General features: G+C 39.6%; 1 protein-coding gene across 8 annotated transcripts in view; it reads left to right on the top strand.

Moving 5' to 3' along the window:
* Nucleotides 1-11,037, top strand: part of GNAS (GNAS complex locus) — a 265,132-nt gene extending 254,095 nt beyond the window's left edge. For 5 of the 8 annotated variants that reach the window (XM_061631144.1, XM_061631146.1, XM_061631148.1 and 2 more), the window contains 7 exons: nucleotides 671-725; nucleotides 1,693-1,766; nucleotides 2,257-2,315; nucleotides 5,905-6,025; nucleotides 6,320-6,450; nucleotides 8,044-8,114; nucleotides 9,653-11,037. In XM_061631144.1, coding sequence (XP_061487128.1) covers nucleotides 671-725; nucleotides 1,693-1,766; nucleotides 2,257-2,315; nucleotides 5,905-6,025; nucleotides 6,320-6,450; nucleotides 8,044-8,114; nucleotides 9,653-9,799 — 658 coding nt within the window. In that variant the 3' untranslated portion in view covers nucleotides 9,800-11,037. The remainder of the gene's footprint in view (nucleotides 1-670; nucleotides 726-1,692; nucleotides 1,767-2,256; nucleotides 2,316-5,904; nucleotides 6,026-6,319; nucleotides 6,451-8,043; nucleotides 8,115-9,652) is intronic. The other 3 variants (XM_061631145.1, XM_061631147.1, XM_061631150.1) reach the window with 1 other exon arrangement.
* The last annotated feature ends 1,278 nt before the right edge of the window (nucleotides 11,038-12,315 follow it).

Genomic DNA, 12,315 nt, shown 5'->3' with positions numbered 1-12,315 from the left:
GTTGCTGTGGCTTGTGATCCCAATTAAAGAGCAATAGAAACCCCACAATCCAACCCCTTGTTCTACCCAATGTGTAGCTTGTGCTAGGCCAGAGTAATGTCCATTACTATTCGGTAAACATTGTGCCATGAGTTTTGATTGTGATATGTAAAATACACACACACCAAAACTGTTCAGTCTTTCTTTGTAATTGGAATGTCTGGTTACATATGTACCTTTCAGCTGTCAGCTAATATGACTTTTTTTAAGTCATCAGTGCATCTCTAGTACATACCAAATTAAGCTTTCTATGTCATGTGGAAATATCCTAAAATATTTGATACAGTGAGTGAGACCCACTATGCAGTAATATAATGTTGTGGTTTGGCTTTATTTATAGTATATAATTTAATCTCATGACTATTTGAATACAATTCTATTACCTTGAAGCTATGTTTTTGGCCCTCTGGTGGATGAAACTGAAAAATGCATTCTCCTATTACTCTCTAACCGCATACTTTAAAATAATGTAAGTTTTCCTTGGCATATAGAAAAAATAAAAATATTAAACACAATCAAGAATAAAAATATTTAATAAAACGTCAATAAGAAATGCCTGGAAAAAAACATTATTTAGGTTATAAAAGAATTTTATGCAAGTTTACCAATGAAGATATTTTTTCTCCTCTAGTTTTCTAGACAAGATTGACATAGTCAAGCAAAATGAATACACACCGTCTGACCAGGTGAGTAAAACGCCTTTAAGAAAATAAGTTGGTATGTTTATTTTATTTATTTAAGCATTTCTACTCCACCTTTGAGGAATTTACACAAGCAGTTTATAATCTCAAAAACCAGTTCCACCTTACACTAAAATATACAAATGCAACATACAGTACAACTAAACAATAAACCAGCATAAAAAGTGGAGCACAGAAATAGAATTCAAAACATAACACAGACTATAAAAAACAGTGTTGAGCCAATTAGTAACCAACACATGTTTTAAAATGCAACAATAAAATAGGCTAATTTGCGAAGGCTTCGGAGAAAAGAAAAGTTTTCAACAACAGTATAACAATGTTGGGGCTTGCTTCAGTTCTGAGTGAAGAGAATTCCAGAGAACTGGTGCCACAATACTAAAAGCACATGCTTGTCACAGCATGCTTTACCGCAGGGGTGTGTGCCTCCTTCCACAGATCGGAGTGCCTTGGGTGGGTGTAGGGTAGAGACAACTTCTCAGAGTCCCTGGTCCAGAACATATAGGCTTTCCAGAGAACATCCACTATCTTATTGTAGGTTTCACTATCTTCTGTCACTGTAGTCCAGCTACAGTTCACTGTAGTCTTAGTTCAGCCAGCTGTATATTCAATTACTTTGTGGTATTAACAAAAGTAACTTACTAAGAAATTTTTTTAAAACCCTCTTAGTGGAGGCCTGTGGGTATTCATGTGTGAGCTTACTATTTTTCTATGCCTATTTCCCTTTTCTTCTGATAGATGTTACTTGTTCATAATAGTCTCACACACCACTCTCATACATGCACATCTTAAACATTGATCCAAATTTAGATAGCACTACTTACACTCCTCACCTACCAATATCACAGTATCCTATCCATCCCTACATCTCATGTTCTTTTCCAAGTCAAGCACATTTGGGGTTGTGGAGAGGAACACCTCAATAACTAATCTTTCTTTCATTTTCCTTAAGGATCTTCTTAGATGCAGAGTTCTGACATCAGGAATATTTGAAACCAAGTTTCAGGTGGACAAAGTAAACTTCCAGTAAGTATAACTAAACACGGTGCTCAGACTTGGTTAAGCTAAACAATTTATTCAACCACATTTCTTGTGTGATAATTAAAGAATATCACAGGGAAGTGCAATGATGCTATAATACATCATAGAATCCTCTGGATTGGAATGGGGTTTTTTGTGGGTTGTGTTCTTTTCAAATAGACAGTTTTACAAATTGAAACCTACAAAAAAATGCATGTATTTTTCTAACAACAAAATAATGTGCCAAATATTTATTCAGGTGTCAACTTTTAAAATTGATAATTGGAAGAGCAGTTTTGATTAGCAGGTTACTTAGGCCCCTGTATTAGTTGCCAGGGCTGCACAGCTCCTCTTTTGTAATTCCTAGTTTAGAGGCAGGGATTTAAACTTGTTTCATAGAGTGTCTCAAATAGCATAGCTTCCCTGGTTCAGGCACGAGACAGTTGAAGTAAGGGAAGCTGTAATGAGTCGCTCACACTTTTATTTTCCTTTCCAGCATGTTTGATGTTGGTGGGCAAAGAGATGAACGCCGAAAATGGATCCAGTGTTTTAATGGTAAGATTGAAAATTAATCAAACCAGTAACATAGAGAATATTTTGTCTATCAATTTATATGGTGTGTATTACAACTGGATAAGGTACAACTGCTTCTGTTAACTGCTAGCAACACCTTGGCATCACCGAGGCCATCCCCTGCACTAAAACGCATATGTTGCATCCTTAAAGTTTTGTTTCCTAATTCATCATTCCTAGTCTCTGTAGTGTATTGTATAAGCATTGTTGTTAATGCTAATTGGACATTGTTAACCAAGAATATGCAAAAATGTAAAAGGAGAAGGGACTTGTGTTGAGACATTCCTCCTGTGGGTTGTGTAAAATAGATAGATTTTTATTTATTTATTTATTTTTAGGTTCATGGGTTTATAAAAGTCTAATATTCAACACAAAACTAAGCTAAAATGTAGTAACAATAAAGCCCAGGCAAACTCTGGCATAAGAGCCCCAGTTTATAACCCCTCCTTATTTCAAGGAACAAAGCCTTGGGGAAAAGGAAGGCCTTCAAGGCCTCCTTTAAAGACCGTAGTAGAGATAACTGTTGTCTCATTGTTGAAAAATATAAAACATTTGATCAAGAAGAATTGTGACAAGGTTGAAGAGAGAGAAATTATGAAATGTTTGTGCATGCAACCATTGCTAGCACTGAGGAACATTGCACTCTGGCTGGTACCTGCTTTGTTTGTTACTGAATTGAGTGTCCAAAAAATATTCTATAGGGCCTCCCATCACAAAATGTTATTAAACAGATTCAGTAATAGTTAGTAGAATGTTATTACTGTTCCGGAAAATACAACCAGTAGTTTGTGCCAAATATAGCTGATACTGAATTAAAATTCCCCGTTCTGAATTATTTCCTGTGTCCCCCCACCTCTTGAAACTTCCAGCTCATCAAAGCCTTGTAAACTGAGCCACGATTGTCACCATAATAAGGCTGCAATCCTATATCCACTTACCCGGAATAACCTGTGTTGGGCTTATTTCTGGGTAGACATGCATAGGATTGCAGTCTTGAGTCTTTACCCGTACTTCGTAATTACCTGTATCAAGCAACTACTATGTTGTGTTTCCTTGTGCATTTCTGATAGTCCCATTTGGTTTTCCCTTTGGCCCTCCCTCTTCTGATTGTCACAGTCATGCTCTCCTTCATCTCTGCTGGAAATTGATGTCAAAGGCATATGAGCTTGGGAAGCATTATGAGGGTCTGGATTAGCACAGCCACATAGACTCATAGAAGGCAATAGTTATGTTGCAGTGTGTAGCTTCATAATCTCCCCGTTCTTCAATATCCTTTTTCTACTGTCCTCCCTAGGACCGAAGAGTGTGTGTGGGATGGGTATTGGGGTCATTGTTTTACAGTGGTTCCAATCCTACTTGCAAGGCCATGTCCAGAGAATAGCAGTGGGAGAGTGTGTCTCTTCCCAATGATCCTTGTGCTGTGGTGTGCTCCAGGGCACAGTACTTTAATCAGTGCTGTTTAAAATCTAAATGAAGCCATTGGGGGAGTCATTCAGAGTTTGGAGACAAAATAACATCTGAGTTGGGAGAGGCTGAGTATGGTCTGGAATGTTCTCTGGAAGCAGTTCTGGAATGTATGAGGACTAATAAACTGAACTTGTACTGTGGAAAGATGGAGGCGCTGTGGGTGGGTGGATCCTGTGCCCAGAAGATAGCCATTTGCCTGTCCTGGATCAGGTTACTTTCCCTCTAAAAGAATAGGTGCATAGTTTGGGGGGGGGTTGCTACTGGATCCATCTTTGTCACTTGAGGCTCAAGTAGCCTCAGTGCTCAAGAATGCCTTTTACGCTATAGCTGGTGCACCAACTACTACCATTTTTGGACAGGGCTAGCTTGGCCACTGTGATTCATGCACTGGTAACCTCAATACTTGATTATTGCAATGCACTCTATGTGGGGTTATCCTTGTGCCTGGTCCAGAAGCTCCAACTGGTGCAAAATGCTGCAGCTAGACTTTGATGGGGACAGAACACTGCCAACACATAGCTCCAGTGCTTACAATCTTGCACTGGCTGCCCATATGCTACTGGTCCAGGTTTAAGGTTCTTGCACTAATTTACAAAACCTTTAACAACTTGCGTCCGCGATATTTTAAGGCCCACGTGATCTCTCATATCCCAGCCCAATCACTGAGATCTTTGGGGGAGTCTCGGTTGATGGTCTACCATAGCTCAGATGCTCAGCTCATAACTACTAGAAGCCATCCATTCAGTGTTGTGGGCCCAAGCCTGTGGACTTCCCTCCCAGCTGTGATCAGATCTCCTTGCTGAGCTAGAGGTGCACGTCTAAGACTTTCTTGTTCTTGCAGGCATTTTAAGGTAGTATTCGGTTTTATGATAAATTGTTATTGTTTTATTTTCTCTCTGGTTTATTTTTATGTAAACTTCTTAGAAAAGCTAATGATTAACCAGTGTATAAATGTTATAAATAAATGAATAGAAAAGGGGTGTGTTTTGCTATTAGAGTCTGCGGCAGAAGGAAAGGGACAGAGGTATCTCTTATATCTTTCTTCCAAACAGGCTAAGGTGGGAAGGGCTGTAATTCAGTGGTAGAGCATCTGCTTTGCATGCAGAAGGTCCCATGTTCATTTCCCAGCATCTCCAGGTAGGGCTGGGAGAGGCCCCTGCCTGAAACCCTGCAGAGCCGCTGCAAGTCAGAGTAGACAATACTGAGCAAGATGGGCCAGTGGTCTGACTCTTTATAAGGCAGCTTCCTATGTTCCTATGTAATCAGATCTGTATTTTTAACTACCTTTACTTTCTTCCTTTCCTTGACATCTTTCTTCTCCTCCAGCCCTGTTACATTTTTTCATCTGATCCTTTGTGCAACCCTTCCCCAGTTACATTTTGACCTACGTATGCATAGAAGATCTTATACAGTAATACCTCAGTTAACTAAGTACATGCATTCCTGGACACTACTTTTTTAGCAGAAACTTTGGTACAGAGGTAGGAATGACATGGAAAAAATAAGGATAGGTTCCCACACCACCAAAAAAGAAGAGCAGTTCAGGAAACCTTTTATTCTGAATGAGCAATATGCACGTCTGAAATGAAACAAATAGGTCAGGTAAGCTTTGCAGACAGACCGCTTGAAGGCTTCGTACACTCAAGCAGGCAGGCAAGGGGCAGTTACCACCCTGTGCTTGATATCTTTTTCTCTCTCTCCCACCCTCCCTTACACTCGAGCAGATGCGTCTGCGGCAAGCAGTGCTTCCAGGGCACCCAAAGCACTGTTTACTGTGGAGGCGCCTGCGCCACCTGGCAAGGAATGCTGTTCCAGCCACGCATGAGAGAGCTGCCTATAGCAGCTGCAATCCAGTAAACAAGGAGCCACATTCTGCCTATGTGTGCCCCACCCCACACTCAAAAAAGACTTTGCTAAAAGGAGCTTCTTTCCTGGAGGATTTATTAACTGAGGAATTACTGTATTCTCTTCTCCATCCTCCCCCCTCCCCCGTGTTCTACTTTTTCTTTCCACTACAAAGTGATAACAGGAATTAGACCACAGAGAAGGCTCTCAAAGGTTTTGTGGGGTTCTTGATTCTTACTTTTGTTTTTGTTTCTTTTAGATGTGACCGCTATCATATTTGTGGTGGCCAGCAGTAGCTACAATATGGTTATACGAGAGGACAATCAGACCAACCGGCTTCAAGAAGCATTAAACCTTTTCAAGAGTATCTGGAACAACAGGTCCATTCCTTCAAATCTGACCAGTCATGCCCTTAATTAGTAATGCTATATTATGTTGATTTGCAACAGTATAAACACTGTATGGGATGCTGAAATTGTGTCAAGGTAAAATAGAGGAGTTTATACATTGATTTAGTGACATAGATTGTACTAGTGAGAAATATTTGAGGCAAGTATTTGAAATGTTTGGGGATATTTCCCAGACAATGCATGAATTTTGTTTCCAAAGTATACTGTTTGTACAGTTTATTTTGGCACAGCTTTTAACAGTATATTGGCTTTCATTTTCTGTAGGTGGCTACGGACCATTTCAGTAATTCTTTTCCTGAACAAACAGGATTTGCTAGCAGAGAAAGTATTGGCAGGGAAATCTAAAATTGAAGACTACTTTCCAGAATTTGCTCGTTACACTACACCAGATGATGGTAAGAAACTTGACATTGTGCACACCTCCAGTGTGTGTGAGAACCCTCTTGTATTCAGTTACTTTAGGCAAAAGGGTGGGGAGAAGGAAGAGAGTTCTCCATTAGAGATTTATGATTTATTTATTTATTATTTTTTAAAATTAATTTATATCCTGCCCTTCCTCCCAGAAGGAGCCCAGGATTGCAAACAAAAACACTAAAAGCACTTTAAAATATCTTGAAAACAAACGGTGTAAAAACTTATTAAAACATCTGAAAAATATCGTTAAAAACATCTTAAAAAGCAATTCCAACACAGATGCAGACTGGGATAAGATCTCTACTTAAAAGGCTTATTGAAAGAGGAAGGTCTTCATTAGATGCCAAAAGATAACAGAGATAGATGGTGCCTGTCTTTATTTAAGGGAGGGAATTCCAAAGGGTCGGTGCCACAACACTAAAGGTTCGCTTCTTATGTTGTGCGGAACGGACCTCCTGATAATATGGTATCTGCAGGAGCCCTTACCTGCAGAGCGCAGTGATCGACTGGGTATATAAGGGGTAAGACGATATTTCAGGTATCCTGGTCACAAGCTGTGTAGGGCTTTGTACATCAAAACTAGAACCTTGAACTTGGCCCTGTAGCGAATGAATGAATTTTTTTCTGTATAACTTATGTGGTAAATTGCAATGTGCTCTGTATTTTTATCTATTTTTTTAATGTAAGATTGTGCAGGATTTTGTCTCCTTTTTGATATGCAATGCATGATTATTAAAATTCATTTTATTTCTTTGATGCAACTCCATTTCGCTTCTAGTAAGGCTGGTTGCAGTTCAAAGCAGGTGAATGCCTTATCCAGTTAAAATAGTGCCACTGATAACTTCTATCAGAGAGTTTTCAGATTGTGAGCTGCATCCAACTAAGTCATTATGCAAGCAAAATAACTTGACTTTTGCTCACACAATGGACATCCCCCTCCCCCACACCCCCATCTGCTGGGGGGGGCGCTCACACAATGGATTTAACCCAATATATTATTGGATCGGCCTTCCTCAACCTAGTGCCCTCCTGGTGCTTTGGACTACAAATCCCTCAGCCTCAGCCATCATAGTTGTGCTGGCTGGGGAGGAGGGGAGTTTTAATCCAAAACATCTGGAAGGCATCAGATGGAAGAAGACAGTTTTAGATGATGGTGCATAAATTTTTGAGAGTTTGGATCCAAAGATGACCATCCACTAACCAAAAACCTCTTGTGTTCTGTTTATGACCTTGTTTATGGCCTTTGCATGATAAAAGTGACCCAAAATCCAGAGAAGACTTATTTGTGCAAGTTCTTGCCTAAGACTTGCACAACCAATTTTCAATACTTTTTTATAGCCCACTAGAGTTTTTATGCTACAACCTATAACTTCCTTACTCACCGTGTTTCTCATACAGCAATGCAGCCCCTGGGAGATTGCGGTTCTGCACTTCAAGACTTCCACTATTACTTTGGCTTGTTCATGGAACAGCACTAAAATATTATTTCATTTAACTTCTTTGGATCTAAGCCAATATATTTAAGTGAATTCCTGTTTTAAGATAATCTTGTTTTTGTTTTTGTTTAAATTGAGCAGCAACACCTGAACCTGGTGAGGATCCTAGAGTTACAAGGGCCAAGTATTTTATTAGAGATGAATTTCTTGTAAGTATGCTTTCTTCATTATTCCTAAGAATATCTCCCCTAAAACAGCACCTTGCTTCTCTGCATTTACAGTCACCTTGTTCTGGCATTTAGAGTTGTGTAACTTTTTCATTTGAGCAGAGGCCCAGTGACTTCCAGGACTTGCATGATCAGCTCCTTGGCTGCTATGACAGATGACAGTGGCATTTATTTTTTTTACAAGCTGCAGTGGAGGAGCAGGAAATCTAGGTGTTGTGCTCCAGCACTTTCAGTGACATTGTGTGCCTGCGCTGCCAAAGTCTCTTGGCCTTGCCCTACTACCATCTTTCACTGGTGCAATCAAGGGATGGGGTGGGATGTGTTTGGTCCACTTTTCACCACGGAGCAATCTTATCCAACATCTGAACGTGCTGGCAGATTTTGCAGTGCATTTTTAGTGTGCAAAAAGTGTGTAAAAACATGTATTTTACCAAAAAAAAGTGTTTTACTGGTGAATGCGTTGAAGCATGTGTATTTTACAGGAAAGGGCATATTTTACAGAAAACACACACACAGTGCATACATTGGGGCAGGATAGGATGTGATGGCATACAATGGGACAGAACAGGCTAGAACACACATACATTTGAGTGGCAGTGAGACCAGAGCAGATGGAATTGGCTGCTCAGATTATCTATAATGTAATCCTATCTCAGTTGGTGGAACTGTGGCAGTGTTAGCGGGCATTGAATCACCATCTTACTGTGCAGTTCTAAGGCTTGAAAGGTAGTGGGGGGGGCTGAAGAATTTCTTCTGCCTTATCCAGCGCCTTGCTGGACTTTTGCTGGAAGAGCAGAAGAGATGACAGAGGAGTGCTTTTGCTTTTTCTCAAGGGGGGGGGAATAAAAAGGATTGAACAACATAATTTTCTCCCTGGGTTTGGTGTGCATCAGGGGACTGGATTTTTAGACTGAATGCCGTTCCCTGGTCCATTCCCAGCATACCTCCAAACTAGCATACCCTTTTTTTGCCCCTCCTGATAGAGCTCCTATGGGAGCAGGGTTAGGGCTGCAGATGTAATGGCAGGAAACAGGAATCCAACTTCAGCTCTCCCTCCCTGAGGTCAGAACTCTATCTCTGTCAGGGGTAAGGGAGATCCTTTGGTTCTTCCGGCCACTGGGTTGTAGGGTTAGTGTATTGGCTTACAAAATAATATGTTTTGTAAATATCATTGATACTGACACAGAAGAATGTTGATTTGGAAAGGGTATATTTTATCTACCTGGATAGTGGTATTCTGATAACTGGGTCTGATAGCAAATTAAGCATTTTGTAATGAATGCTCAGTCGGGTTTTGGCAATTGTAAATAATGAGCATCCTTGTAAGTCTTCCTGCCACTTGTTCCACAGCAGTTCTGTCCTGATCCATATTTTCCTTGGAAATCAAATTCTTCGAGAAGAGGTAGATGGTGGGAGAGAGAAAAAGAGGTAGCAGGCGATATGAGAAGCAGATCTTGTTACCCTGTTCCACAAGCTCTTGTGTTTTTGACATACATATGGCATATTTGTTTCTCCTACAGAGAATCAGCACAGCAAGTGGAGACGGAAGGCACTACTGCTATCCTCACTTCACATGTGCAGTGGATACAGAAAACATTCGGAGGGTTTTCAATGACTGCCGGGACATTATCCAACGGATGCACCTTCGTCAATATGAGTTATTGTGATGGAGAGCACATTTTCCTCTGTTTTGGACTCCTTATTCCTTATTAAAAAGAAAAAACCCACATAGGGTGGAAGAGAACTGTTGCAATCTCCCTCTGATTTGCATCCCTCAACCTTTTCTCCTTGCTGGACAAATAGAAGCACTTCTAAGCTTGCTTATTTCACCCCCTTGGAACAGTTTGAGACGGCCCATGAAATGTAAATGGCCATTTCTACGAACAGGGGGAGGGTTTCTCTTAACACTGTCATTAACAAAAAATAATAACACCCTGAAGGTGGAACACCTGAGAGTATTTGGGATTAAAGTTAAATATTAAAAAGCAAACAGAAAGAGTACAGGAGAGAGAACTTTAGGCAATTAGCACTGTTGTGGGCATAATCATATATCCCGTGATTTCAACTTTGTATCCATTCACTGCATCAGACTCAAGAAGGTGCCAAGTCACAGACCAAGTTGAAAGGACAGGTGCTTGAGTTTGGTTCTCTGCCTCAGAATGTGACTTTGAGCGGAAATACTGACAAGTCTACAACAAAACTAGACAGTAGTAAAGCAACTGCTACCTTCAGAAAGGTGTTGTTGAACCATGACGGTCTTAAGGTGACCGGGGACATTGCTAAATGAACTGCATTATGGCCTGTGATTGCAGAAAGAGTTAACCACACACTGTTTTCAGTTTGTCCACTGATGATCCTGTCTGCTATAAAAAAAAAATCATTATCTGGACTGTAGTCCTTACAATCTTCCCTTCTTTCTCTTTACCTTCTCCTATTCCCTCCTCATACCTCTTTCTTCCCATTTTTTATTTTACTGCTGGATTATTATTCTTGTACAGACTGTAAAATGTATTATTTTGTACAACTTTATTGAAAAAAATAACTTGTAGAAGATCTTTGTGCCTTGATTATGGCTGTACCTGTGCAATGAGCTAAGATGTAAGTATGTTTGATTGCGCTGTACAGCTTTGTCAACCCTATCAGCAGCATTCGCTCAAGGTAGGGAAAATTTATCTGTAGTTTAGGGTTTTTTTCTGGTTTATAAAGAAGGAGGAAAAAATACTGTTTAGTATAAAAAAGTACAAATCGTGCAAACGTAACCACTTTAAAAGTGAGGTCTACAACAAGTGGCCAGATGTTGCAGCATCATGCTTTTTAATTTTTAGCTTTAACTCATTTAAATCTCTATCCAAATGCAAAACATGGCTTGTTTCTACATAAACCAAATTTTGCTACAAATTATAAATGTTAGTCTTTGTCATTCATAGTCTTTTTTTTTGTGCAAAAAGACAAAAACAGAACAAAAAAAGCAAATAAACACATAGGCATTGCACAGGCCTGGTGGCCGTCTCTGTGCTGGGTCAGATACCTTTCCACCTCCGCTATTTCTACACGGGCATAAGATTCCCATAATGACAAGATGTACGTTGCCCCTGGATTTGGCCACTGAGTTTCAGTTTCAAATGACATTTTATTTCTCTTTTAATAAAGAGAGACTTCAAAATTTTGTTTTGTATTAACTATATAAGTTGCTTAAAGTGAAGAGTATGGATTTTTTTCTTAAACTTGAATAATTTATGCAAATCAAATGCTTAGAACAACATGTGGTACAGTTTAAAAAGAGCAAAAATCACTGTAGCAATAAGAGCATGTAATTTTAGTAACTACACTGCTTTATATTTTATACTTAGGTGTTTTATGTCTTTGTGAGTGTATTACTTTTCCATTTGTCTAAACCTACATGTACATATTTGTACAAAATTTAAAATTACAGCTGTAATAACACATCTAGATCAGTGTTAGCCTACATTACTCAAGCCACCCCTTTTACTATCCTGAAAAATGTGGGAGGGGAATCTGGATTCTAATACAGTGATTTATTTTTAAATCATCTTTTACACATTATAGCTTATTTTTCCCTACTGGATGTCACATTAGTTTCTCTGCAATGAAGAGGTCCCACATTAAAAGCTATGCTGTGGCCAAAAAATTGCTTCTTGAATTTAAGAACCACAGGTGTTCAGGATCATGACAAGGACAGATAATTTTGTAATTAATTTTCTAGTGGGAAAATTGATTTCCCTATCTATTTTAACACATGCAGAACACATGACCTGTTCTCTCACATAGAACAGAAAGTGTTACATTGTCTTTTGCAAAACACACAGATTTTGATGCTGTTGCTGCATGTGAAAGTGAGCAATAGAACTAGCACGTTATTGAGGCTTTTTTTCTGGTTTCTACTGCTGCAGTGACCAAGATCAATGAGAGCCAAGCCATGTCTGATTTTAAAAACTAGTTTGCCTCATCAGATGTGGGAACTGCAGCAGTGTGAAGCAATGGAGGAAGCCCTCAGTGTGTGCGCAATTCCCTCATGCCCCCATAAATAGCTCTTCGGGGTTGCAGCCTGCAGTGTAGCCAGTTCAAAATACCAAACTGTCCATTTTAAAATGTTTTAAGATGAACAGCCTTGTGAGTACTTGCAACCAATTCCAAAGCCTGACCCAGAAATACCCCTTTGTCA

The sequence above is a fragment of the Rhineura floridana genome, chromosome 6, assembly GCF_030035675.1.
Source record: "Rhineura floridana isolate rRhiFlo1 chromosome 6, rRhiFlo1.hap2, whole genome shotgun sequence".
In the NCBI taxonomy this organism is placed as follows: domain Eukaryota; kingdom Metazoa; phylum Chordata; class Lepidosauria; order Squamata; family Rhineuridae; genus Rhineura; species Rhineura floridana.
This window is presented reverse-complemented; position numbering and strand designations above follow the sequence as displayed.